This window comes from Rhinoderma darwinii, chromosome 4, assembly GCF_050947455.1.
Source record: "Rhinoderma darwinii isolate aRhiDar2 chromosome 4, aRhiDar2.hap1, whole genome shotgun sequence".
Classification (NCBI taxonomy): Eukaryota; Metazoa; Chordata; class Amphibia; order Anura; family Rhinodermatidae; genus Rhinoderma; species Rhinoderma darwinii.
This window is the reverse complement of record NC_134690.1, coordinates 137,765,621-137,789,866: the sequence shown is the minus strand read 5'-3', so window position 1 is coordinate 137,789,866 and position 24,246 is coordinate 137,765,621. Positions and strand designations below refer to the sequence as shown.

The window sequence follows — 24,246 nt, the reverse complement described above, 5'->3', positions numbered from 1 at the left end:
CCATCACCAGAAATAAATATTTGTGTGTCTTTAATTTTCAAAATGTACAGTCTTCTTGTAGTTCTATCAAGTCGCTCGGTGTATTAACACTCCATAAATAGCATTTTCACACACTGTCAGTTGTTTGGAAAGTGTAAACGCCAGGTTCACCGAGATACTAAAATATATGAACAGCAGAGGAAGGATATGGACGCTTCATTTTCTGCTTGCACTGCATAGTGGATACTACTCCTACTTTTGAATTATATGAAGAAATAGCATACAAGACACCTAAAATGTATTTAACTAAAATGAAAGGCTGTAGAAAGCTTTTTTTTTTTTTTTTTTTTTTTTTAATTAAAAAGGCATGTGTAATGGGATTAAAATCATTTTTCAAATTTATATTTTTTTAAAATGTTCTACTTTTTGCGATGCGGCTTACAAGCTGCATCAAAAAACTAAGAGCATTTTTAATAAATATCAACTTGAAAAATGTTTTTTTTAATCACATTAACCCCTTAAGGACGCAGCCTAGTTTGGGCCTTAAAGAGGCTCTGTCACCAGATTTTGCAACCCCTATCTGCTATTGCAGCAGATAGGCGCTGCAATGTAGATTACAGTAACGTTTTTATTTTTAAAAAACGAGCATTTTTGGCCAAGTTATGACCATTTTTGTAGTTATGCAAATGAGGCTTGCAAAAGTCCAAGTGGGTGTGTTTAAAAGTACAAGTCCAAGTGGGTGTGTATTATGTGCGTACATCGGGGCGTTTTTAATACTTTTACTAGCTGGGCGCTCTGATGAGAAGTAACATCCTCTTCTCTTCAGAACGCACAGCTTGTGACAGTGCAGATCTGTGACGTCACTCACAGGTCCTGCATCGTGACGGCCACATCGGCACCAGAGGCTACAGCTGATTCTGCAGCAGCATCAGCGTTTGCAGGTAAGTCGATCTTACCTGCAAACGCTGATGCTGCTGCAGAATCAACTGTAGCCTCTGCTGCCGATGTGGCCGTCACGATGCAGGACCTGTGAGTGACGTCACAGATCTGCACTGTCACAAGCTGGGCGTTCTGAAGAGAAGAGGATGTTACTTCTCTTCACAGCGCCCAGCTAGTAAAAGTATTAAAAACGCCCCGATGTACGCACATAATACACACCCACTTGGACTTGTACTTTTAAACACACCCACTTGGACTTTTGCAAGCCTCATTTGCATAACTACAAAAATGGTCATAACTTGGCCAAAAATGCTCGTTTTTTTAAAATAAAAACGTTACTGTAATCTACATTGCAGCGCCTATCTGCTGCAATAGCAGATAGGGGTTGCAAAATCTGGTGACAGAGCCTCTTTAAGGCTCAGAGCCCATTTTTCAAATCTGACATATTTCACTTTGTGGTAATAACGTCGGAATGCTTAAACCTATCCAAGCGATTCTGAGATTGTTTTCTCGTGAGACATTGGGCTTTATGTTAGTGGTAACATTTGGTCGATATATTCAGTGTTTATTTGTAAAAAATTACAAAAATGTAGAGAAAATATAGAAAAAAAAATAGTGTTTTTCTGAATTTAAATGCATTGACTTGTAAAACAGATGGTTATACCACCCAAAATAGTTACTAGTTCACATTTCCCATAAGTCTACTTTAGATTGGCATCGTTTTTTGAACACTCTTATTTTTCTTGGACGTTACAAGGCTTAGAACATAAATAGCAAATTCTCATATTTTTAAGAAAATTTCAAAAGCCTTTTTTTTAAGGTACCTGTTCAGTTCTGAAGTGGCTTTGAGGGGCCTATGTATTAGAAACCCCCATAAAACACCCCATTTTAAAAACTAGACCCCTCAAAGTATTAAAAACAGCATTTAGAAAGTTTTTGAACCCTTTAGGCATTTCACAGGAATTAAAGCAAAGTGGAGGTGAAATTTGCAAATTTCATTTTTTTTGCTGAATTTCAATTTTATTCAATTTCTTTCTGTAACAGAGAAGGTTTTACCAGAGAAACACTACTAAATATGTATTGTCCAGATTCTGCAGTTTTTAGAAATGTCCCACATGTGGCTCTAAGTGTGCTCGTGGACTAAAACACAAGCCCTAGAAGCAAAGCACCACCTAGTGCATTTTGGGGCCTCTTTTTTTATTAGAATATATTTTAGGCAGCATGCCAGGTTTGAAGAGGTGTTGAGGTGCCAAAAAAGTAGGAATCCCCCAAGAAGGGACCCCATTTTGGAAGCTGCACCCCTCAAGGAATTAATTTATGGTTGTTGTTACCATTTTGACCCCATAGTTTTTTCACAGCGCATATTTGAATTGGGCTGTGAAATTTAAAAAAAATGTAATTTTTTCCAATAAGATGTAGTTTTGCCTCAAAATTTCTTATTTTCACAAGGAATAAAATACCCCATTTTGTTGCCCAATTTGTCCTGAGTGTGGCAATACCCTTTTTGAGGTGATAAACTGCCTTTTGGACCCATGGGAGGGCTCGGAAGCAAAGGACCACCGTTTGGCCTACTGGGGATTTTCTGGTGCGAAGTCATGTATGCAGAAGCCCCTGAGGTACCAGTACAGTTGAAACGCACAAGAAGTGACCCCGTTTTAAAAACTACACCCCTTAAGGCATTCATCTAGAGGTGTAGTGAGCATTTTGACTGGAGACATACACCCCATAAACTGTAATGTGGGTTCTCCCGGGTACGGCAATACCCTACATGTGGCTGTTATCAGCTGCCTGGGCACACAGCAGGGCTCAGAAGGGAAAGCTGAGGGGGATAAGCTGTGCGGAGTGCGTCACGGTAGATTAAAAATCGAAGGGATGTATGATAAATTTTAAAACACTTTCATACAGAGCCCTGGTTTTTCGGGACACGTGTCACATTGATATATTGTGTCCTTTCCTTATCCCCCTCTTATAGCAGACTTTGCACCTCTTTTGACTTTTTCCCTTCTTGCCAGTTTGGGGAACTTCTCTTGGAAAGTGTTGCCCTGGTTCGATGCGTGTGGCCCCGCTTCCAGAAGTACTGGAACCACCTCTTGAAATTCCAGGAAAGTTTCCGTCTAGCCTGTACATCGACGTGGCATGTACGCATTGTACAATGCCATCTGTATGATGTGCACGGCCAGCTTCTTATACCACACCGCATGGCGCTGTAGGGCTTCAGGACTTGATCTGACAAGTCCACCCCTCCCATGTACATATTGTAGTCCAGGATGCAGTCTGGTTTGGGGGTCTCTGTACTGGTACCTCGTACAGGTACATGGGTACTGGTGTGACATCTCTCTTGTCCTTGACTCACAATATGTTGCTGCTAGATTGTGCCCTGCTCTCACCCCTTCTGAGTGTTTGCCCAAGCAGTGTCTTAGGGAGGCCTCTGAGATTTTTTTTCTAGCAGTGCCGCATGCCGCAGTTCTTCTGGAAGCGAGGCACTTGAAGAGTGGGACGCTGGTATCAAAATTATCTAGGTAGAGGTGGTAACCCTGGTCCAGCAGTGGGTGCACCAAATCCCACACAATTTTTGCATTAACTCCCAGTAAAGGGGGAGGGGGCATTCTGGGGGCTGAATACTGGTGTCCTTCCCTTCATATATCCTAAATTTGTAGGTATACCCTGATGCACTCTCGCACAGCTTATACATCTTCATGCCATACCTTGAACTCTTACTCAGCAGGTACTCGCGGAATTGAAGTCTCCCTTTAAAATGTGCCAAGCACTAATCAATAAATACACTTCTCGGGCGTGTATGCTTTGTAAATCCGGGCACTGAAATGGTCCAATAGGGGTTCTCCGTTTATACAAACGGTCAAAACTGGGGTCATCTCAGGGTGGGCAATGCTCAGTATCCGTATAATGTAAGAAAAGAAGTATTGCCTCATTTTTATTTATTTTTAGGTTCCAGCTCATTTCTGAAGTTGCTTTGAGGAGCCCATATATTAGAAACCCCTATCAAACATCCCATTTTAGAAACTAAACCCCTCAAAGTATTCACAACAGCATATAGAAAGTTTATTAACCCTTTAGATGTTTCACAGGAACTTAGACCAAAGTAGAAATGTAATTAATTTAATTCATTAGGCACCATGTCCGGTTTGAAGAGGTCTTGTGGTGCCAAAATAGTGGAAACCCCCAATAAGTGACCCTATTTTGGAAACTAGAACTTGAGGAATTCATTGTAGTTTTCTTGGGGTGCATGCGACTTTTTGATCAGTTTTTATTCTATTTTTAATAGGTGTGGTGACTAAAAAAAACAGCAATTCTACTATTGTTTTTTATTCTATTTTTTTTTTACAGCGTTCACCGTGCGCTATAAATGACACATTCACTTTATTCTGCGGGGCGATACGATTACGGCGATACCAGATGTTTATAATTTTTTTTTTACGTATTATGGCGTTTGCACAATAAAATACGTTTTGTAAAAAATCATTTACTTTTTGTGTTACCTTATTCTAAGAGCCAGAACTTTTTGTATTTTTCCATCAAGAAAGCCGTGCGAGGACTTGTTTTTTGCTTAACGAACTGTAGTTTCGATCAGCACCATTTTTAGGTACATGCGACATTTTGATCTTTTTATTTTATTTTTTTGGGAGGTGAAGTGACCAAACAATTGTGATTGTGGTACGGTTTATTATTATTTTCTATTATAGCGTTCACCGCGCAGGATAAATAACGACATAATTTTGTAGCTTAGGCCGTTACTGTCGCGGCGATACCAATTATGTATAGTTTGTTTATTTATTTGTATTAATAATAAAGGACTGATAAGGGAAAAGGGGGATTTTTACTTTTATCACTTTTATTTTCTTATTTTTACACAACTTTGTTTTCCTTTTTTTTTTTTTCTTTGTTCCACTAGGGGACTTGAGGGCAGGAGGCCCTGATCGCTATTCTAATACAATGCTGTATTAGAGCGGTCAGCTACTCGCTGACAGCAAGCATAGTGGGTCCTGACTTTGTCAGGACCCACTAGGCTTCCATCGATGGCGTAGCCAGAGTCCATTGCTAGGACTCTGGTTGCCATAGTAGCCATCGCTGCCCGCTATCATGTAGCAGGCCGTCGATTGTGGCTTAACCCCTAAGCCGCGATCTCTATTGAACGCGGCTTCCTTGGGGTTAATCGGCGTGGAGCTCCACAATCGGTCCCTGCAAACTGAGCTGTGATAGTCTGCTGTTGGAAACAGCAGGTATAACAGCTCAAACACACGCCGGGGAAAGATGGCGCCGTGTTAACTCACGTCAGTACTATTACTGAGCTGAGCGCGAACGATGCGCTCAGCACGACGTAATAGTACTGAAGGGGAAGGGGTTACAGATCTAAAAAAAAAGGCTACGAAAGGTTTAGACAGCTTTTAAGTGCAAAACACTTGTACTATGTCAAGCTAACAACTATGTAGAATGTGAAAGTATTCAAAAGAGTATATGCGAGACCTGCACACCTGCTTTGCATAATGTGTCTCCTTATCCCGCTCTGCATTGGAATCACAGGAACATTTCTGCTTCTTAACTTGTTTGAGCTTCTCCTCCAGGTCTCTTTGCTCATCATATAATTCCTCCATCTTCTGCATGTGTTCGGTCTGCAAACACTTAAACTCTTTCTGCAAGTTCTGCTGCTCCACTGTGAGTTCTTTCAGAACTTTCGGGCCGCTCAGCATTTCAACCTCCTATTGAAAAAAATCTTAAAGTCAAATAGAGGATAGACAAAAGCAAGCCACTATCCTCTCCGATCTAAATAGTATATCCACCTTTAAATGCCATTTTATCTAAAGAATTGTTGAAATAAAAAGTGGAGTAACTATGGAAATACGAGGCAACTTTATCAACAGGGTGCAGGATGAATCCAGCGTGCAGTTAACTGGGGAAAGACTGGTGCACCATTTATACGATTTGTCAGTGTTAACAAATCTACCCCACTGTATTATCAATCTTGTTCTTCTTAGAACCTATATTACTTCCCAGAGCTGCAATCATAATTCTGCTGGTTGTCTTTGAAAATAGTCAACAAGGAGTTGACTCCCCTAACAGCTTAGAGGAGCTTCTTTAATGTAGTGGAATAATTTTTTTTCCTACATCAGATTACAGTGCTTTGCCTGGTGTAGAGACAAAAATGGTAAAAATTTAATAATCAGAGTAAGCGCTAAAAAACAGCCAACAGAAAATGCTCATCAATTTCTGCTCTGAAGTGGAGTGAAGAGAGCCAGATTGTCCGATTAGAACACTCCCAAGTGTGGAATTTAAAACAAACTATTTCCATAAGAGACATTTATACAATATACTTCTCGGTATAGAATAAGTGTCTAATAGGTGAGGGTTCAACAACTATCTGGAGAAAAGGGGTCCCCTGCACTCCAGAGAAGAGATGAGGGAAGGAAGATCCGGAAACAGTTACGATTTTCACAACTCCCATAATCTACGATGGAAAGGGCCACTCACATGCACTGCCCGCTCGTTGTCTCCTCTCTGGAGCGCCAATCCTATCAGACATTTATGGTATATCGATAGGCGATAAATGTCTCTGATCGGAATATCACTTTACAGAAGCAAGCTGGGTAAATATGGTCATGCCAGCCACAAAGTGACATGTACAAGATTTGTTTTAGCACTTCCATTTTACATATCACTTGCCATCTACATTTTTCTACTAGAAGCATTTTTGTATGATTTGCACAGGGATGCCATTTTATTTCAGAACAGTGTATTGGAATACAATGCATTAACAACTGCTATTGTATATGAAAAGCTAAAAACTTCAGAAAATCAATAAAACGGCAAGTATGTACAGATATATAACATCAGCTGTTACAAGCTTTGACAATTTCTATTAGTTCCATAGTTACCATCTGGATTTGGTGCTTCTTCTGTAAAATGTAATTTAATTTTTCTTGCTGTTTTAGGAACGTTTTGACAACCTCTTCCATAATGTGACTCTTGTCATCCTCGCATATATCATCCTTATTACAGACTGCACCGGCTTTCTTCCCATCGCCAGAGCAGGCTTCTACAATAGATAAAGTTTGGATGGTTAATATTTCATAAAAGATAGGAGAAAAAGGTTCTGCTACGGAAAAGCCCAGGGCATGTGAGCTCCCTTTGTAGCCTCAACAGCTTAATCTAGAAAAGCATTGTTAATGGGGATGTCCGGCTTCATAAAAGTTATATTTTTTGTATAATTAAAAGTTATACAATTTTCCAAAATCCTTTTTGTATTAATTCTTCCTGGTTTTCAAGATCTCTGCTTGTTTTTATTTAGTAGGAATATCCATTGTTTACTTCCAGTGGATAAAATTCTGTCCATTTTCATGTGATGGACACACAAGTGCTGGAATCGTTAGACACAGCTCTGATACACATTCTGTAACGAGCCAATGATCTGTCACCATGTTTATGATGCCCTATCGGAGGGCAGCATAAAGTGGTGCCAGAGACCCCGATTCCAGCGGTGTATACCTTTGCCTGGTAATATTTTTCATAAAATTCATCTCCTGAGCTCGAGCCGAGCCAGGAGTTCTCTCAATGATGCGCTTGCAAGTCCTTGATATTCATGAGCTGCGGCTAGCCCCACCCACCAGCTGATGATTGACTGCTTTTTCCCCATACACTGTATGGGGAGAAAGCGGTCAATCATCAGCTGGTGGGTGGGGCTAGCCACAGCTCATGAATATCTCGAATGCTGAAGAAAGTTTTTTTCACAAAAACTAAACGCTGATAAGTAGGTAATACAGCGTTGGAAGCAGGGTCTCTGGCACTACTTTATGCTGCCCTCAGATAGGGCCACATAAACCTGGTGACAGATTCTCTAAGCATTTTTCTTAAATATCAATGGAAAATGTGAACACAAGTAGTGACATGTCACTTTTTTACAAGGCATTTTTTTTAATTTAGCAGCGTATGAACTACACAGTGTATTTCCCATTGAAATCAATGGGAAGCTGTTTTGCAGATGTGCAATACGAGCATTTTACACTCTAAAATATACCTTAAAAATATACTGTGTGAACTTGGAGCTATACTTAACGTAAATACCTACAATATCTATATACATTGTAGATGGGTTCCGGCACCAATCGAATCTGATGGCAGAGCTCAAGGGAAACAAGGAAGGGGCAAGTTGGATTTCATTGTAAAGTAAGACACTGTCCGAAGGGTCTGTCAGCAGCTTGACTCTCTTTCCTCTACTGAATAAACAAGCAAACTGCCAAGCTGGGCATTCAGGTTTATAAGAATGACGGGGTAGATAGAAACAAGTTTTCGTTCGACAGCTATATTATATGTACGGTCAGCTTGAAGAGGCTCTGTCACCACATTATAAGTGCCCTATATTGTACATGATGTGATCGGCGCTGTAATGTAGGGGACAGCAGTGTTTTTTTATTCCGAAAAACGATCATTTTTTACAGAGTTATTACCTATTTTAGCCTTATGCTAATGAGTTTCTTAATGGACAACTGGGCGTGTTTTACTATATGACCAAGTGGGCGTTGTGGAGAGAAGTGTATGACGCTGACCAATCAGCGACCAATCAGCGTCATACACTTCTCTCCATTCATTTACACTGCAGATACTGATATAGCTATATCGCTATCTGCAGCCTCATACACAAACACTAACATTACTGCAGTGTCCTGATAATGAATATACATTACCTCCAGCCAGGATGTGATGTGTATTCATTCTCCTGACCACTTCTGTAGCGTCTCGGTGATTGTTTTTCTAAATAAAAAACACTGCTGTAATCTACATTACAGCGCCGATCACATCATGTACAAGATAAGCCACTTATAATGTGGTGACAGAGCCTCTTTAAGGCTGGATTCACACGAGCACATTACGTCCGTAATGGAAGGAACGTATTTCGGCCGCTAATCCCGGACCGAACACACTGCAGGGAGCCGGGCTCCTAGCATCATAGTTATGTACGATGCTAGGAGTCCCTGCCTCTCCGTGGAACTACTGTCCCCTACTGAAAATATGATTACAATACGGGACAGTTGTCCTGCAGCGAGGCAGGGACTCCTAGCGTCGTACATAACTATGATGCTAGGAGCCCGGCTCCCTGCAGTGTGTTCGGTCCGGGATTAGCGGCCGAAATACGTTCCGTCCATTACGGACATAATGTGCTCGTGTGAATCCAGCCTAACTATCACTTTTCAGCTTGAACCAGTCTGGCCATTCCCCTTTAAATGCTTTTAATAAACAGGTGTTTTTGCTGTCCTACCCCTTTCCCCGACTGGCACAAAAAAAAACAAACTCTGCGGTTACACTTTTCCCCATTCTGGTGTTTGGTCTGCACAACAACTGAACCCCTTGACTAGGTCTGCATGTTTTTATTGATTGAATGGATGCCACATGATTAGACCAGATGGGCAGAAATGAAGTGTCTAATAAAGTGGTCACTGAGTGTTGGTTAAGTGCCCTCTCCTCCTTCATGAAGCAGATGCAGTGTATTCATCGGTGTGGCATTTGTAAAGGAAGCACAGTAGCTTGAGGTTTGTGAATTAATGGGATTTTATAAATAACCACCTACACAACGTTTTATTGAATGCTGCGGTTTAAGGTCAGCATGCCTCATCCTTTGCTGCAAATCGCAGCAAAACCGCACCATTTTGCTCTGATGTTTGTAAAATTGCAACAAAACGGTGCTGTTTTGATGCGATTTGTGGGGAAACCTGCATTTAAACTGAGACGAGTGGACCCAGGGGAACGGTGTTGGTCTTATTATAAGAGTTCTAATAAAATAATCAAACAGTTAACAGCTGAGGAAATATGTATGTAGATGGGTAAAGAATGGGTTACAAAAAACAAAGTCGTTCTAAATGGTACACGCTCAAAATGGGCAAAAGATAACAGTAGCATACCACAAGGATCTGTGTTAGGCCCAATTTTTTTCAATATCTTTATCAATGACATTGCGGATGTGATTAAAAGTAAAATGTCCATTTTCGCTGATACAAAACGTTGTAGGTTACTAAAAACTCAACTTGATTGCAAAATATAACAAAGACCTAGATAAGCTTGCAGCCTGGGCAAGAAGGTGGCAGGTAAGGCACCTTGATCGCAGGAACAGGATTACCTGCGATCCCAAAGTAATATTTCTCCTGCGTAAGACCACATCTCAAATGTAGAATTCAATTTTGGGCTCCACATTGTATAAAGGATATAGGAGAGCTAAAAAGTGTTTCACAGGCGGACGACTAGATTATTAAATGAGATGGGAGATCTCTTTTCGGTACGCGGACCGCATGTCGGCCGCATTTCCCGGGTGCCGACCACAGTTCAGGGAGCCAGGCTCCTAGCATCATAATTACGCATGATGCTAAGAGTCCCTGCCCCTCTGCAAAAATAATGTCCATACTGTAATCATGTTTTCAGTACAGAACAGTATTCCCACTTGGAGGCAGGAACTCCTAGCATTATAGATAACTATGATGCTAGGAGCCCGGCTCCCTGAACTGTGGTCGTCCGGGAAATACGGCCAACATACGGTCTGTATATCACGGACCAAACACAGCCATGTGAATCCGGTCACACAATGAGGCTAGAAAAATTGGGCTTGTTCAACTAGGAAAAACCAGACGCTTTAGATGTGGTTATTAACATCTATAAGTATGTGTGTGGTCAATACAAAAAACTTGTATGATTTATTAATTCCAAGAACTGCCCAAAAGACCAGGGGACATTTATGACAAGTGGGGAAAAGCGATTTAGACATCAATAAAAGGAAAGGATTCTTTACCTTCAGAAGAGTTAAACTATACAATGCCCTACCCCAGGCGGTAGTAATGGCAGATACTATGTAAGCATTTAAAAAAGTGCTAGATGTTTATCGAATGACAAATGGCAGAGAGGGTTATAAATAAATTAATGATGTTTAATTGATCTAAGGAAGGTTAAACTTGATGGACATGTGTATTTTTTCAACCTATGTAAACATGCAACTATGATTAAAAGGTGTGATTAAAAAAAAAGTCTAATCCTCCCTAAAGCTGTCCCTCATCCGAATTTTAATTGTTCGGTTTTCCCACTGCTTGCCTCCGTGTATGATGTCATGTGATTGACTGCTGTGCTGGGCAGTGGCTGCTAGCCGCCGCCATGACATGACGTCACTATGGATGCCACATCACAATCATATCACGAATTCGCATGAATCACAATAACATGAAGCAGCAGGGAAACTGAAGAGTATTTTCGAAAGGTAGCTATACAGTGAAGGAAATAAGTATTTGATCCCTTGCTGATTTTGTAAGTTTGCCCACTGTCAAAGACATGAACAGTCTAGAATTTTTAGGCTAGGTTACTTTTACCAGTGAGAGATAGATTATATTTTAAAAAAAAACTGAAAATCACATAGTCAAAATTATATATATTTATTTGCATTGTGCACAGAGAAATAAGTATTTGATCTCCTACCAACCATTAAGAGTTCAGCCTCCTCCAGACCAGCTACACGCTCCAAATCAACTTGGTGCCTGCATTAAAGACAGCTGTCTTAAATGGTCACCTGTATAAAAGACTACTGTCCACAGACTCAATTAATCAGTCTGACTCTAACCTCTACAACATGGGCAAGACCAAAGAGCTTTCTAAGGATGTCAGGGACAAGATCATAGACCTGCACAAGGCTGGAATGGGCTATAAAACCATAAGTAAGACGCTGGGTGAGAAGGAGACAACTGTTGGTGCAATAGTAAGAAAATGGAAGACATACAAAATGACTGTCAATCGACATCGATCTGGGGCTCCATGCAAAATCTCACCTCGTGGGGTATCCTTGATCCTGAGGAAGGTGAGAGCTCAGCCGAAAACTACACGGGGGGAACTTGTTAATGATCTCAAGGCAGCTGGGACCACAGTCACCAAGAAAACCATTGGTAACACATTACGCCGTAATGGATTAAAATCCTGCAGTGCCCGCAAGGTCCCCCTGCTCAAGAAGGCACATGTACAGGCCCGTCTGAAGTTTGCAAATGAACATCTGGATGATTCTGAGAGTGATTGGGAGAAGGTGCTGTGGTCAGATGAGACTAAAATTGAGCTCTTTGGCATTAACTCAACTCGCCGTGTTTGGAGGAAGAGAAATGCTGCCTATGACCCAAAGAACACCGTCCCCACTATCAAGCATGGAGGTGGAAACAATATGTTTTGGGGGTGTTTCTCTGCTAAGGGCACAGGACTACTTCACCGCATCAATGGGAGAATGGATGAAGCCATGTACCGTCAAATCCTGAGTGACAACCTCCTTCCCTCCGCCAGCACATTAAAAATGGCTCGTGGCTGGGTCTTCCAGCACGACAATGACCCGAAACATACAGCCAAGGCAACAAAGGAGTGGCTCAAAAAGAAGCACATTAAGGTTATGGAGTGGCCTAGCCAATCTCCAGACCTTAATCCCATCGAAAATTTATGGAGGGAGCTGCAGATCCGAGTTGCCAAGCGACAGCCTCGAAATCTTAATGATTTACAGATGATCTGCAAAGAGGAGTGGGCCAAAATTCCATCTAACATGTGTGCAAACCTCATCATCAACTACAAAAAACGTCTGACTGCTGTGCTTGCCAACAAGGGTTTTGCCACCCAGTATGAAGTCTTGTTTGCCAAAGGGATCAAATACTTATTTCTCTGTGCAGAATGCAAATAAATATATATAATTTTGCCAATGTGATTTTCTGCTTTTTTTTAAATATAATCTCTCTCTCACTGGTAAAATTAGCCTAGCCTAAAAATTCTAGACTGTTCATGTCTTTGACAGTGGGCAAACTTACAAAATCAGCAAGGGATCAAATACTTATTTCCTTCACTGTAATACAAAGGTTCATTATTTTTTTAATGGGGGAACAGCAGACTCTCGGAAAACCTCACTTGACAGATTTTCAGCTCCCACTCCGCTGCCTCCTTTCCACCTGCTTCTTCATAGTTACCAGCAGAAGTAATCTTTTTAACTCCATGTATACTGAATAGTGGGGCTACCGTATGTGCACAAGCCCAAACAAAATTATTGAGTGCGTCCGAACACTTACAGCCCTCCACAGAAATGTTACTGTACTTTGGGTTGGATAGAGCAAGCTGAAAATAAATGGATTAACATACATTTTCGTACTATACAGTCTATCGATTTTACAGCATTTGTGGACGAAGATTAAATGGTGGTCCTTCCCGGCACAGGGATATTGGGAATGCAATAAAGGGAGAACGTTGGGAGCATTAGATTCTCTACATCTTTTATAGCCTGTGATTGTTTAATAAATCTTTTTCAGCTACATGCCGCTGTTCATAAAGTGAACCGTAAACCAGCAAATACAGTAATACCATTCATGTGGTTTATCTTTTACTGTAGCGGAGTATACAACAGGGCAGAGATAATGTGAGCGGTGTCACGAGATTCACAAGGCGAGCCTATAAATAGAACTCCTCAATGCAGCCATCTCAAATAATCTCTGCAAACAACGAGGACAAACAGGATTAATGTTTGAAAAGAATATACTTCATTGTGTTTATCACCCATTAGCCTGTGATTTCTTATTTTTAAAAACAACTACATTCCAATTAGGACGTAATATTAGTGACCTCCAAGCTTTAGAACGGCAACACAAACAATCAGATTCGTCCTAACCTAAAGGCCCCTTTACACGGGCCAACAATCGGGTGAACGAGCGTTTGTACGAACGCTCATTTACGTTTTATTGCCGATAAACAGGGCAGCGATCAGCCAATGAACGAGAAAACATTTGTTCGTCAGTTGATCGGATCTTTTATATGGACATAAAAATGGTGAACGCGGTATGTGCTGCCGAAAAAAACTTTAAAGGGGACAAACGATTATTCACCCGATCTCGGCTCCTTTTTGAAGGTTGCAAACGAGCGCTGATCGACCTGCTTTACTGACAATCAGCGAATGTTAAAGGTGGTAAACAGGCAAATATCTGCCCGTGTAAAACCACCTTAAAACTACACCAACCGCCAGATTCTCCTGCATACAGTTTAGTGAAAAGAAGTCAAAATGGGAAAAATGCACAACCATTTCAATGTGCCCTAACAGAAAGGCCATGTATCAATGCGGTCACTAAGACCATGTTCACACAGGATATTTTCAGGCAAAAAAAATAGACTGATTTCAAGAGAAAACAGACTGTAAAATCTAGGTGTTTTACTAGTAGATTTTACAAAGCGTTTTTCCATTTTGCACGCAGGCTTGAAGCGTTATTTAGAGGCGTATTATCACAGTGGTTTTTGAAGTGTCAATGGTAAAGACTCAGCTCATTAAACGCTACAAGAAGTGACAGTCACGTGTCAATATAAAAAAAAATTTTTTAAAGTGCCATATTTTAAAACAGCATTTTTTTTTTTTATTCATCACGTGAAAGAATACGCCTTGTATGAACTACACATCTTTATCCCATTGGAAGCGGTTTGCAGGCGTATTTCAAAGCTTAATTTCAGCATGAAACACGCCTAAAAATATACTGCGTAAACATGGCCTCAGGCTTTGTTCACACAGAATATACGTCTGTAAAGTACCAGGCATATACCGTAGCGCTCCCATAGAATTCTGTGGACCAGACGTATGCCTAAAGTGGTAGATGAAGAGCGCCAAATCCCATGAATAAACAAGAATTCATTTCTAAAATCTGTCTGCAGACGCCACTACATAAACTCCCCCTAGTGAAGCTCTGCGTCATAAAAACAAAGCTCCCACCGCTATTAATACTGGACCGAAAAACAACATTATTAATAGAGAAAAGAGCTGACAGAACGTCTTCAGAACGGAGGAGAATTTGTTCATAAATATGGCGTTTGTTCTGAATACCAATTCATTTGGCACCTAAACATCATTTCATAGCGTGTGGCACATTAACCTTTGTGCTCCCTAAAAGAGCCTTTTCAGCAGTAAAAAGATGTATTTTGTACTGATGTTTGAGAGGTTAATAAAGTGACCATAACATCATTCAACATCTCTCAGCTACCGTGTCTCCAGCTCAGCTGAATGGCAGTTTCCATGTCTTATCACATTTGTCACATCCTTAGGGACAGCAAAACAATCATGAAGATAATTCCCCATATCAACAGAAAAGTAAGCTGTTAATCAGGGCATCGCGCACTATTCCTCGGAGGAACATGGGTTCTGCTTCACATGCTTTACTTACGTTGTTTATTAACGGACTGTCTATCTGTTTTCAGATCTGCCCTCTCCTGCTCCTCCATGGAGAGGTCAGGGTATGAGGTAGATGATCTATGTTTTGTGCTCCGGGCCTGGTTTTCAGACTCTGCTACGGCCTGCTTGTTTATCTCTACTTCTCTTCTTATAGGTTTGGAGTCCTTACATTGTGACACAGCAGAAGAAAGGGACACATTTGGCGCCACCACTTTATCGTACATGTAGAGATAGTAACTGAAAAAGTAGGGAGATAAAAATATTGTTAAATAATCATTTTGTGCTGTATCCACGCAGAAAAACAGTAAATAAAAATTCGTAAATACAGCTTTATCATCATGTATCCGTATATACATAGTATATACAGTGCATACACGGAGGCTGAAAACCCATCTTGACCTAGGCCTGATTACTAACCGGATTGCTTGTTACAATTATGCCTTATTCACACGAATGTGTTATACGTCCGTGCTATGCCCGTGATTTTCACGCGCGTCGCATGGACCTATGTTAATCAATGGGGCCGTTCAGACTGTTAGTGAATTTCACGCAGCGTATGTGCGCTGCTTAAAACTCACGACATCACCTAGATTTGCCCAGGTTTCGCACTGCACGCACCCATTGAAGTCAATGGGTGCGTGCAAATCGCGCTCGGCACACGGAAGCATTTCCGGGTGCCGCGCGTGATGCGCGCTACAGTAGTAAAAACTATGAATGAAAACATAAAACCAGAGTGTCATCATGATGCCGGCTGCGCGAAAATCACGCAGCCACGCATCATATGCTGACACACGGACCTTTTGCGAGCGCAAAACACAGCGTTTTTTGCGTGCGCAAAACTGACACGTCCGTGTGAATAAGGCCTTAATCATAGAGTCCAGGATATGACAGATTTGTGCTGTAAAAAAAAAAAGAAACCCTTGTTAGCAGGACTACATCAGGATAGGTTTGCAACCTTTTAGTGTAAACAAATATTTACATTCATTGCCAGCAAGAAGATCTTGAACATGGTAAGGAATTGAAATTATATTAGAAAATTGTATGCAATGGGCAAACTTTACTTTGCATAAAACCAAATAAACAACCACTTTAAAGGGGTGGTCCAGTTTAGAAAACCAATTTTTATATACTCTTTTAGGGAATTCTGAGTTATTATAGGGGGTCCCCTGTTCTGGATCCTCATCTTTTAGCTAGAGTGGAGAGCGCTTACAAAGAGCGTTTCTCACTCAGGGGGGACCTGTCCTGCATTACATAGACAACCCATTGATTAATGGTCACTGTAATGCTTAATTTATCCCGTGGTGGCAGTACAGTGAAATTCAACACTTAAAGGGGTTGTTCGAGAGGAAAGGTCCTTTTACAGCGGCAGATTCCTGACCGTAAAGAATCCTCGAAATAGCACGTCGATCGGCACCCGTTTAGCTCCAGTTACATTGTACTGTATGGGGATAAAGGAAGCAGGAGAGGTGATCAAACAAAACCAAACATTACCCAACAATTAAATTAATGTGGTGTTCTTGCTTGCATCATCACTTGATCAGCTGCACGTCATTGAAGCAGGGACGTCAACAAAGACTGGCGAACACCACTGAAGTATCGGCGCTGGAGCGGCAGGGGATTTAATACGCGAGTTATGTCTGGTTTATTATTCATCTCTCGGACAACTACTTTAGTGTCAGGTTCCCTCACATATTTAATCTGATCTTTGGAGATCTCAGCAGAGGGATATGTTGTAATCAGTTTATTGTCAAGGGACCCTTCTAACAGTAGGGATTGTTCTAGGTGGAGAACTTCTTTAAAGGGAACCTGTCACCAGCATTTCACCTATTAAACCAGCAATACCTGGTGGTAGTGGGTGAAGAATCATTTCTATATAACCTATAATTATCTTCTTAGTCGGCTCTGTAGCTTTAGTATTCAGTTTTTTAGTGTTCCCACACCGTATGCTAATGAGCATAAGAGAGTCAAATCTTCGTTTGAAAAGAGTAAAATCTTAATTTGAAAAGAGTCATATCTTCATTCCTCAAGTCTTTCAGAGTTTTCCCCGCCTCCTTACTTTTGATTGACAGCTCCTCGTCTTCCCCCCAGCACACAAAATCCCGCGCTTGTGCATTGATGTCCTCCCCTGGTGTGTGCGCACAAAGGGACACCGGATTATCACGATAAAAGGCGCAAAATGTTTGCAGACCGTTATTTACAGTCGGAGGAGTTTAGGAGAGGGGATAACGGCAATGAACTTCTGATAGCAGCGGCCAGTGAGGAATAAGTGAAATGCTGGTGACAGGTTCCCTTTAAGTAGAAATATTGCTATAACAATAAGCAGGACTGTTTTTCCTGTGCAGTCAGAAGGACATAAATTAAATTGCTTTATTCTCCCTGCACTTCCAGATAAATAATAACTATGTAATCATCAGCGTTCACTGACTTATAAAATATAATCTAATTTAGACTTCATTTAATTCATTAATATTTATAGACTGTCTTCGTCTCACTGCAGGTAGTCCGCGTGGAATATTAGCTAGAATGTTCGGGGCGGGCGGGATACAGGCGTACGCTAAGGGAGATTTGTTAGCAGCATGAACTCATAACTCGCCTGCAACCGAACAAATTCATTCAGTAGACATTTTTTTGGCGTTTTTCTCAAAGATTAGAAAGGTGATCAATCTGAAATTGTAACAAAATAGCGATTGCTCCACCTGATCTCACAGCTCATGGTAAAAGCATTATTTTCAACCACTCAATTCATGCAAAAAACATAAGTAATTCTACAATCCCGTATGATTGTGTCTACTGTAAAACCTCAATGCATGAGAAGTTTAGGCCTTGTACCGTGTGAAACGGAAAAAACGTAAGAGCAAGTTGAGAGGGAGGGAGAAAAAGAAAGACCAAGTAGGAAGGAAAGAACACAAGATGGATAAATCGACATGTAATAATTAGGCTGACGATACATTGGCAAATAGAATTACATACATTAGTGATTTCAGGCAGCCGCTGAACAACTTGTCATTCATAGTTCGTCTGTGAAGGTTGTTAGTTTGGACAACAGTGCCACAAAATAAAACGACTAATCGCTGATCGATCTCTGCCTTGATCTTTGGCCTGGTCTCCGCTTATATTGATTGGATAAAAAAAATCTTTGTTTGGCATGAACGACTTTTCAGCAAAAGAAACCAACAACCAAAAAAAGGCAGGCAGATCAACTTTTTCAGATACTGGAGGATATATATAAAAACTGGAGCCAAGGAATAGTGGAGTAGTTACCCATGGTAACCAATCAGATTCCACCTAATTTTTCAGAGGCTTTCTGAAAAATGAAAGCAGCAACTTGATTGGTTTCCATGGGCAACTACTCCACTTTTCCTTTGCAGCAGTTTTGATATATCTCCAACACTATCTGTTTTCAGTTGACATCTGTCACGCTAGTGTGATGGGTAAAGCGCCGCCAATCGGCTAAGAGTGCTAAATCTCTAGCGTATGTTCAGCTTTACATGGAAAATCCATTTTCATTACAACCTTCTGACACATTACACGGACATATTAGAAGATATCATAGTTGGCCATTCATGATGTTGGACGTCCACAGGCGCTATGGCTCTCCGTGCAGCATCTTAACCTCTTTGGAGATAAACGAATATTTTCGTCATTAGAAATGTGACTAAATTCTCCAACTAATACAATTGACTTTAAGCGTGAGCCAGTTTAAAGAGGCTCTGTCACCAGATTTTGCAACCCCTATCTGCTATTGCAGCAGATCGGCGCTGCAATGTAGATTACAGTAACGTTTTTATTTTTAAAAAACGAGCATTTTTGGCCAAGTTATGACCATTTTTGTATTTATGCAAATGAGGCTTGCAAAAGTCCAAGTGGGCGTGTTTAAAGTAAAAGTCCAAGTGGGCGTGTATTATGTGCGTACATCGGGGCGTTTTTACTACTTTTACTATCTGGGCGTTCTGACGAGAAGTATCATCCACTTCTCTTCAGAACGCCCAGCTTCTGGCAGTGCAGACACAGCGTGTTCTCGAGAGATCACGCTGTATCGTCACTCACTTCCTGCCCCAGGTCCTGCATCGTGTCGGACGAGTGAGGACACATCGGCACCAGAGGCTACAGTTGATTCTGCATCAGCGTTTGCAGGTAAGTCGATGTAGCTACTTACCTGCAAACGCTGATGCTGCTGCAGAATCAACTGTAGCCTCTGGTGCCGATGTGGCCGACACGATGCAGGACCTGGGGCAGGAAGTGAGTGACGACACAGCGTGATCTCTCGAGAACACGGCTGTGTCTGCACTGCCAGAAGCTGGGCGTTCTGAAGAGAAGTGGATGATACTTCTCGTCAGAACGCCCAGCTAGTAAAAGTAGTAAAAATGCCCCGATGTAACACACATAATACACGCCCACTTGGACTTTTACTTTAAACACACCCACTTGGACTTTTGCGAGCCTCATTTGCATAAATACAAAAATGGTCATAACTTGGCCAAAAATGCTCGTTTTTAAAAAAATAAAAACGTAACTCTTATCTACATTGCAGCGCCTATCTGCTGCAATAGCAGATAGGGGTTGCAAAATCTGGTGACAGAGCCTCTTTAATAACAGGAAACACATGAATATATCATCCATGGATTCTCTTGTTGCTGAACAATTGCTGGCCTGGCCTAAAATCTAAACTCCATATACTGTATTTTGAAATCAGTATCTAAAATAATCTTGATCAGTGTGATCACGGAGTATGTGGAAAACTGAGGTATAACCACCATAAAATAAATGTTACACAAACCGCTTTGTATAGGTTAATGTGCTACAAGGCAAAAACCTAAGTGAGTACTAATAATGCCTTCAAATTGTATTAGTTAGTTCTGAACAGAGAAAGTCAGGAGCCCTTAGGCCCTGTTCACACAGTTTTTTGCCACGGAAACCATGGCAAAAAACGGCTGAAATCTCCTTCCATTGATTTCAATGGGAGGCGGGGGAGTTTTTTTCCTGCGAGCAGAAAAAAATGCTCACGGGAAAAAGGGGACATGCCCTTTCTTCGGGCGTCTCCGTCTCTGACCTCGCATTGATATCAATGTGAGGCAGAGAAAGCGTTTTTGGCCGAAAAATGTAGCAAAACACACGGCAAAGACTGTGCAGGCAGGTCAAAATCTGCCTCAAAGTTACTGAAGGAATTTTGAGGCAGATTTTTCTGCCTGCAAAAACACTCTGTGTGAACAGGGCCTCACTGGTGTGATATCACCAATCAGAACTACCCAGTCATACAGCAATGTGCTGCACAAGTTAAATGCTGCCCACTCACTGACGGCTTGATAATTCTATGGGTATGTTCACATTCTTAACCAAAAGCGTCTGAAAATACGGAGCTGTTTTCAAGGGGAAACAGCTCCTGATTTTCAGACGTTTTTTAATCAAACTCGCGTTAATCGCAGCGTTTTTTTACGGACGTTTTTGGAGCGGTTTTTCTATAGACTCCATGAAAAACTGCTCCAAAATCGACTCAAGAAGTGACACGCACTTTTTTTTGCAGCCGTTTTGGGAAAAAAAGCCCTGTCGGAACAGGACGCCTTATTTACCATTGAAATCAATGGGCAGATGTTTAGAGGCGTTCTGCTTTCCGGTTTTTCGTCTGTTTACGGCCCAAATAACGGCCGAAAATAAGCCGTGTGAACATGCATACTGACAAAAAGTTGCAACCACCCCCATTTTCCGCTCTCCAAAATGGTCACTACAGTTTCAGACTTTTCTATGGAGAGCTTCTTTGAAAGTCTAAGGTTATGTTCACACGCTTAACAAAAACGGCTGTAAAATACGGAGTCGTTTTCAAGGGAAAACAGCCTTTGATTTTCAGCCGTTTTTTTTTAAGCAAAACGTTTTTGGCTCAAGAAGTGATTCACTTCTTTTTTACGGGGCGTTTGTTTACGCGCCATTTTTAAATAGGAATGGAATTGAACGCCTTTTTTTCCATTAAAATCAATGGGCAGATGTTTGGAGGCGTTCAACATTTATTAGTTGAATTGAATAGGTTACGTACGAGATGGCGTTTGAGACAGTGATGTACTAGCAACTTCTCAGTCTATCAGCTTTGACAGGATTATGCTTATTTCCCTAATGCATTTTAATGCTTGATCTAAGCATTGTAGGGAGAGAAAAGATGAACTGAGAGCAAGCGCAGCAGTTACAAAATGAAAGGTGTTATGTCAACCTAATAAAGAAGTACAGACGTTTGTCACGTCCCTTTCTATTTTAAACGAACGTTGTATAACACTTCAGTTTATTATTTTGCAAAGCAAGATGCCAACGTTTTAAGCATAAATGCTGTTCCTCTCCATCAGGAGAGCCACTGGGCTGAAGGGGAATTCAGGGCAAAAGGCTTAGGCTTCGTTGACATCTGCGCCAGGGTTCCGTTCCGTCAGAGCTTTCCGTCGGAACGGGGCCCTGACTGACAGAAACAGAAACCTAAGGCTGGGTTCACACAGCGATTTTTTTGCAGGCAGAAAATCTGCCTCAAAATTTTGAGGCAGATTTTGCTCTGACTGCACGTCGCAGCGTTTTTCGCTGTGTTTTTTGTCTGCGGCCATTGAGCACCGTGGGCAAAAAAACGACGCAGTATACGCTTTCTCTGCCTCCCATTGACGTCAATGGGAGGTCAGAGACATAAACGCCCAAAGATAGGCTCGCGGTAAAAAACGCCTCTGCCTCCCATTGAAACCAATGGGAGGCATTTTCGTCTGTCTTTTGCCGCGTTTTCCGACGCGGTTTCCGCGTCAAAAAACGTGTAAAAACACTCCGTGTGAACTGACCCTAAGGTTTCCATTACCATCACCATTGATTTCAATGGTGACGGATCCGGTGCTAATGGTTTCAGTATCTCAGTGTCGAGCAGGGTTTGCGTCATTTTGACGGAATCAATACCATAGTGGACTGCGCTATTGATCCCGTCAAAACGACGGAACCCTTGCACAACGGAGACAAAATGGAAACTATTGGCACCGGATTCGTCATCATTGAAATCAATGGTGATGGAAACCTCTGGTTTACGTTTGTGTCAGTCAGGGCTCCGTTCCGACGGAAAGCTCCGACGGACCATTGCAATGACGCAGAAGTGAACAAAGCCTAACACAGTCAGTCTGTCTATCTATAATGTGTTTCTGCTGGACAACCAAAACTTCAAAAAAAAGAATATAATATATGTTACTATGCAACAGTAGGGGCAATCCGATACTACACAGGGAGGGCTGCAGACAATTCCACATTCCGTCCATTGCCTGGCAGACAGCCTGCAATACACTGAAGGAACATAGGCCATAAACAGCAGTCTGCATTCTGTTAGAGGTCTGCAGACAAACCATGCCAAATGTGAAATCCCTTGCAGGTTTTTCCAATGTATAAAAAGGTTTTAACCAAAATATATTCCAGGGCAACTACGGTGGATTCTCTCATTCCTACAAAGTATCAAACATTTACAATGTATACACTTCAAAACAGGATACTGAATGCAAAAATGTTCTATACTTTGATCATTTCAAATAGAACATATATAATGCTAAAAATCAGATAGAAAATATTCACCAGTAGTGCCTACAAAAGTTCATTATCCCACGGACAAAGGGAGATTCCACGACGAGGAAATGGCGTTTCAAACCACTTGATCTTCCTCCTCGCGTGGTCTCTGTATGGATAGATTTGTTCATGGGATAATGAGCTTTTAAATCCTGTAGATTATGCATTTGGGCACTACGGTGAATATTTTCTTTGTGATTTTGACCATTATATATGATATATTTAAAATAATCAAAGCATAGACCATTTTTGCATTGCGTATCCTGTTCTGAAGTGCATACTTTGTGAATGTTTCTCATAGCAAGTTTATCCATCTAGACAAGCAAGCGGCTCCAATAATAGAAAACTTTATATTTGGCAAATGTTATTCATGCAATTCCCTAATAAGCTTGATTAAATGGAACTCCTGCTAATTTACTAATATACATTTCTTTTATATCTATTTGATATTTACTTATGACTGCTATGAAAACCAGCATCACCCACATAGCAAGCACCCCCTATAACCTCAATAACCCAAAACCTTATGTGCAGGAAAAGATGCTGAATAGTGGTCTAAACACGCGGTCGTTTTGTTCAGCACTTTGCTAGATGAAATATCAGATGCTCGGGGCTTAGAAGACCAATACAATTATTTGAATCTGAGAAGGAACTTTAGAAAGAGAAAGCTTAAGGGCAGAATCTCCCAAGACAGTGAGCTTCAGCAGTACTGATGCGGGACTCCCTAGTGTCGTATCCCCATGGACGGTCCTGCCAATAGGCTGCCAGCTGATATTCGTAGCTGCAGGGTAAAAGGTAATGAGTTGAGCGAGCAGGAGGTGAGCTGAAATACAAGTCACTGGAGCTTTACAATGCCCATCTTATGGTAAAGGCAGAAACGAAGTAACAGTTTATTATAGATTCATTTGCTAGCTAGAAGAAGAATTTTTTTCAATATAAATTTTAGACTGTCTTATTTATGCAGCCTTTTTTTTTTTTTTTTTTTTTACCTTGGATGCAGCAAATGTGGTCGGCTGGTGCCATCATCTTCCTGCTTGATAACTGGGTACCAAGAAGGCAATTCCAGTGTCTGTATATGTTCAGTCTAAAGAAAAGAAACAGCAATCAATTGATCTATTTTCAGAGAGAAGAACATAGTAAAACTTCAGCTTAAAGAAGGACAAATGGATGTTACTATTCCCCTTGTCAATCGGGGGGAGCACCTACACAGTCAGACACATTGACAAGTGCAACGCTAGCTAACACCCAGCTGTCAATTCATTCCTACATTTCCAAAAAGAATAACAGGAACAATACAAAGCAGTTCTTTTTAAAGATTGTTATTTCATGGGGAATACAACTATTTACTAAAAAAAAAAAAACGACATGTCAGGAGAGCGGACAGATTCTCTTTAATGACAAATATAGCAATAAATAGGAGAACGCAAAACTGTAGTGCTAGAACATGATACATTCTGCCAACAGGAAACCTATATACCTGCATTAAGGGGGTTATGTGGGGACTGTAAAGTATTAGTGTACTCACTGCAGTATTTGAGTACACCCACTAATATACACTCCGGTCCCCCGTCAGGCTT

At 41.2% G+C, this 24,246-nt stretch overlaps 1 protein-coding gene across 1 annotated transcript in view; it reads right to left on the bottom strand.

Annotated features, from left to right (window-relative positions):
* SKIL (SKI like proto-oncogene) overlaps nt 1-24,246 on the bottom strand; it is a 52,122-nt gene that overhangs the window by 4,216 nt on the left and 23,660 nt on the right. Inside the window, exons 3-6 of the mRNA XM_075861592.1 lie at nt 23,659-23,753; nt 15,108-15,352; nt 6,807-6,967; nt 5,409-5,633 (exon numbers count right to left, since the gene is read on the bottom strand). Coding sequence (XP_075717707.1) covers nt 5,409-5,633; nt 6,807-6,967; nt 15,108-15,352; nt 23,659-23,753 — 726 coding nt within the window. The remainder of the gene's footprint in view (nt 1-5,408; nt 5,634-6,806; nt 6,968-15,107; nt 15,353-23,658; nt 23,754-24,246) is intronic.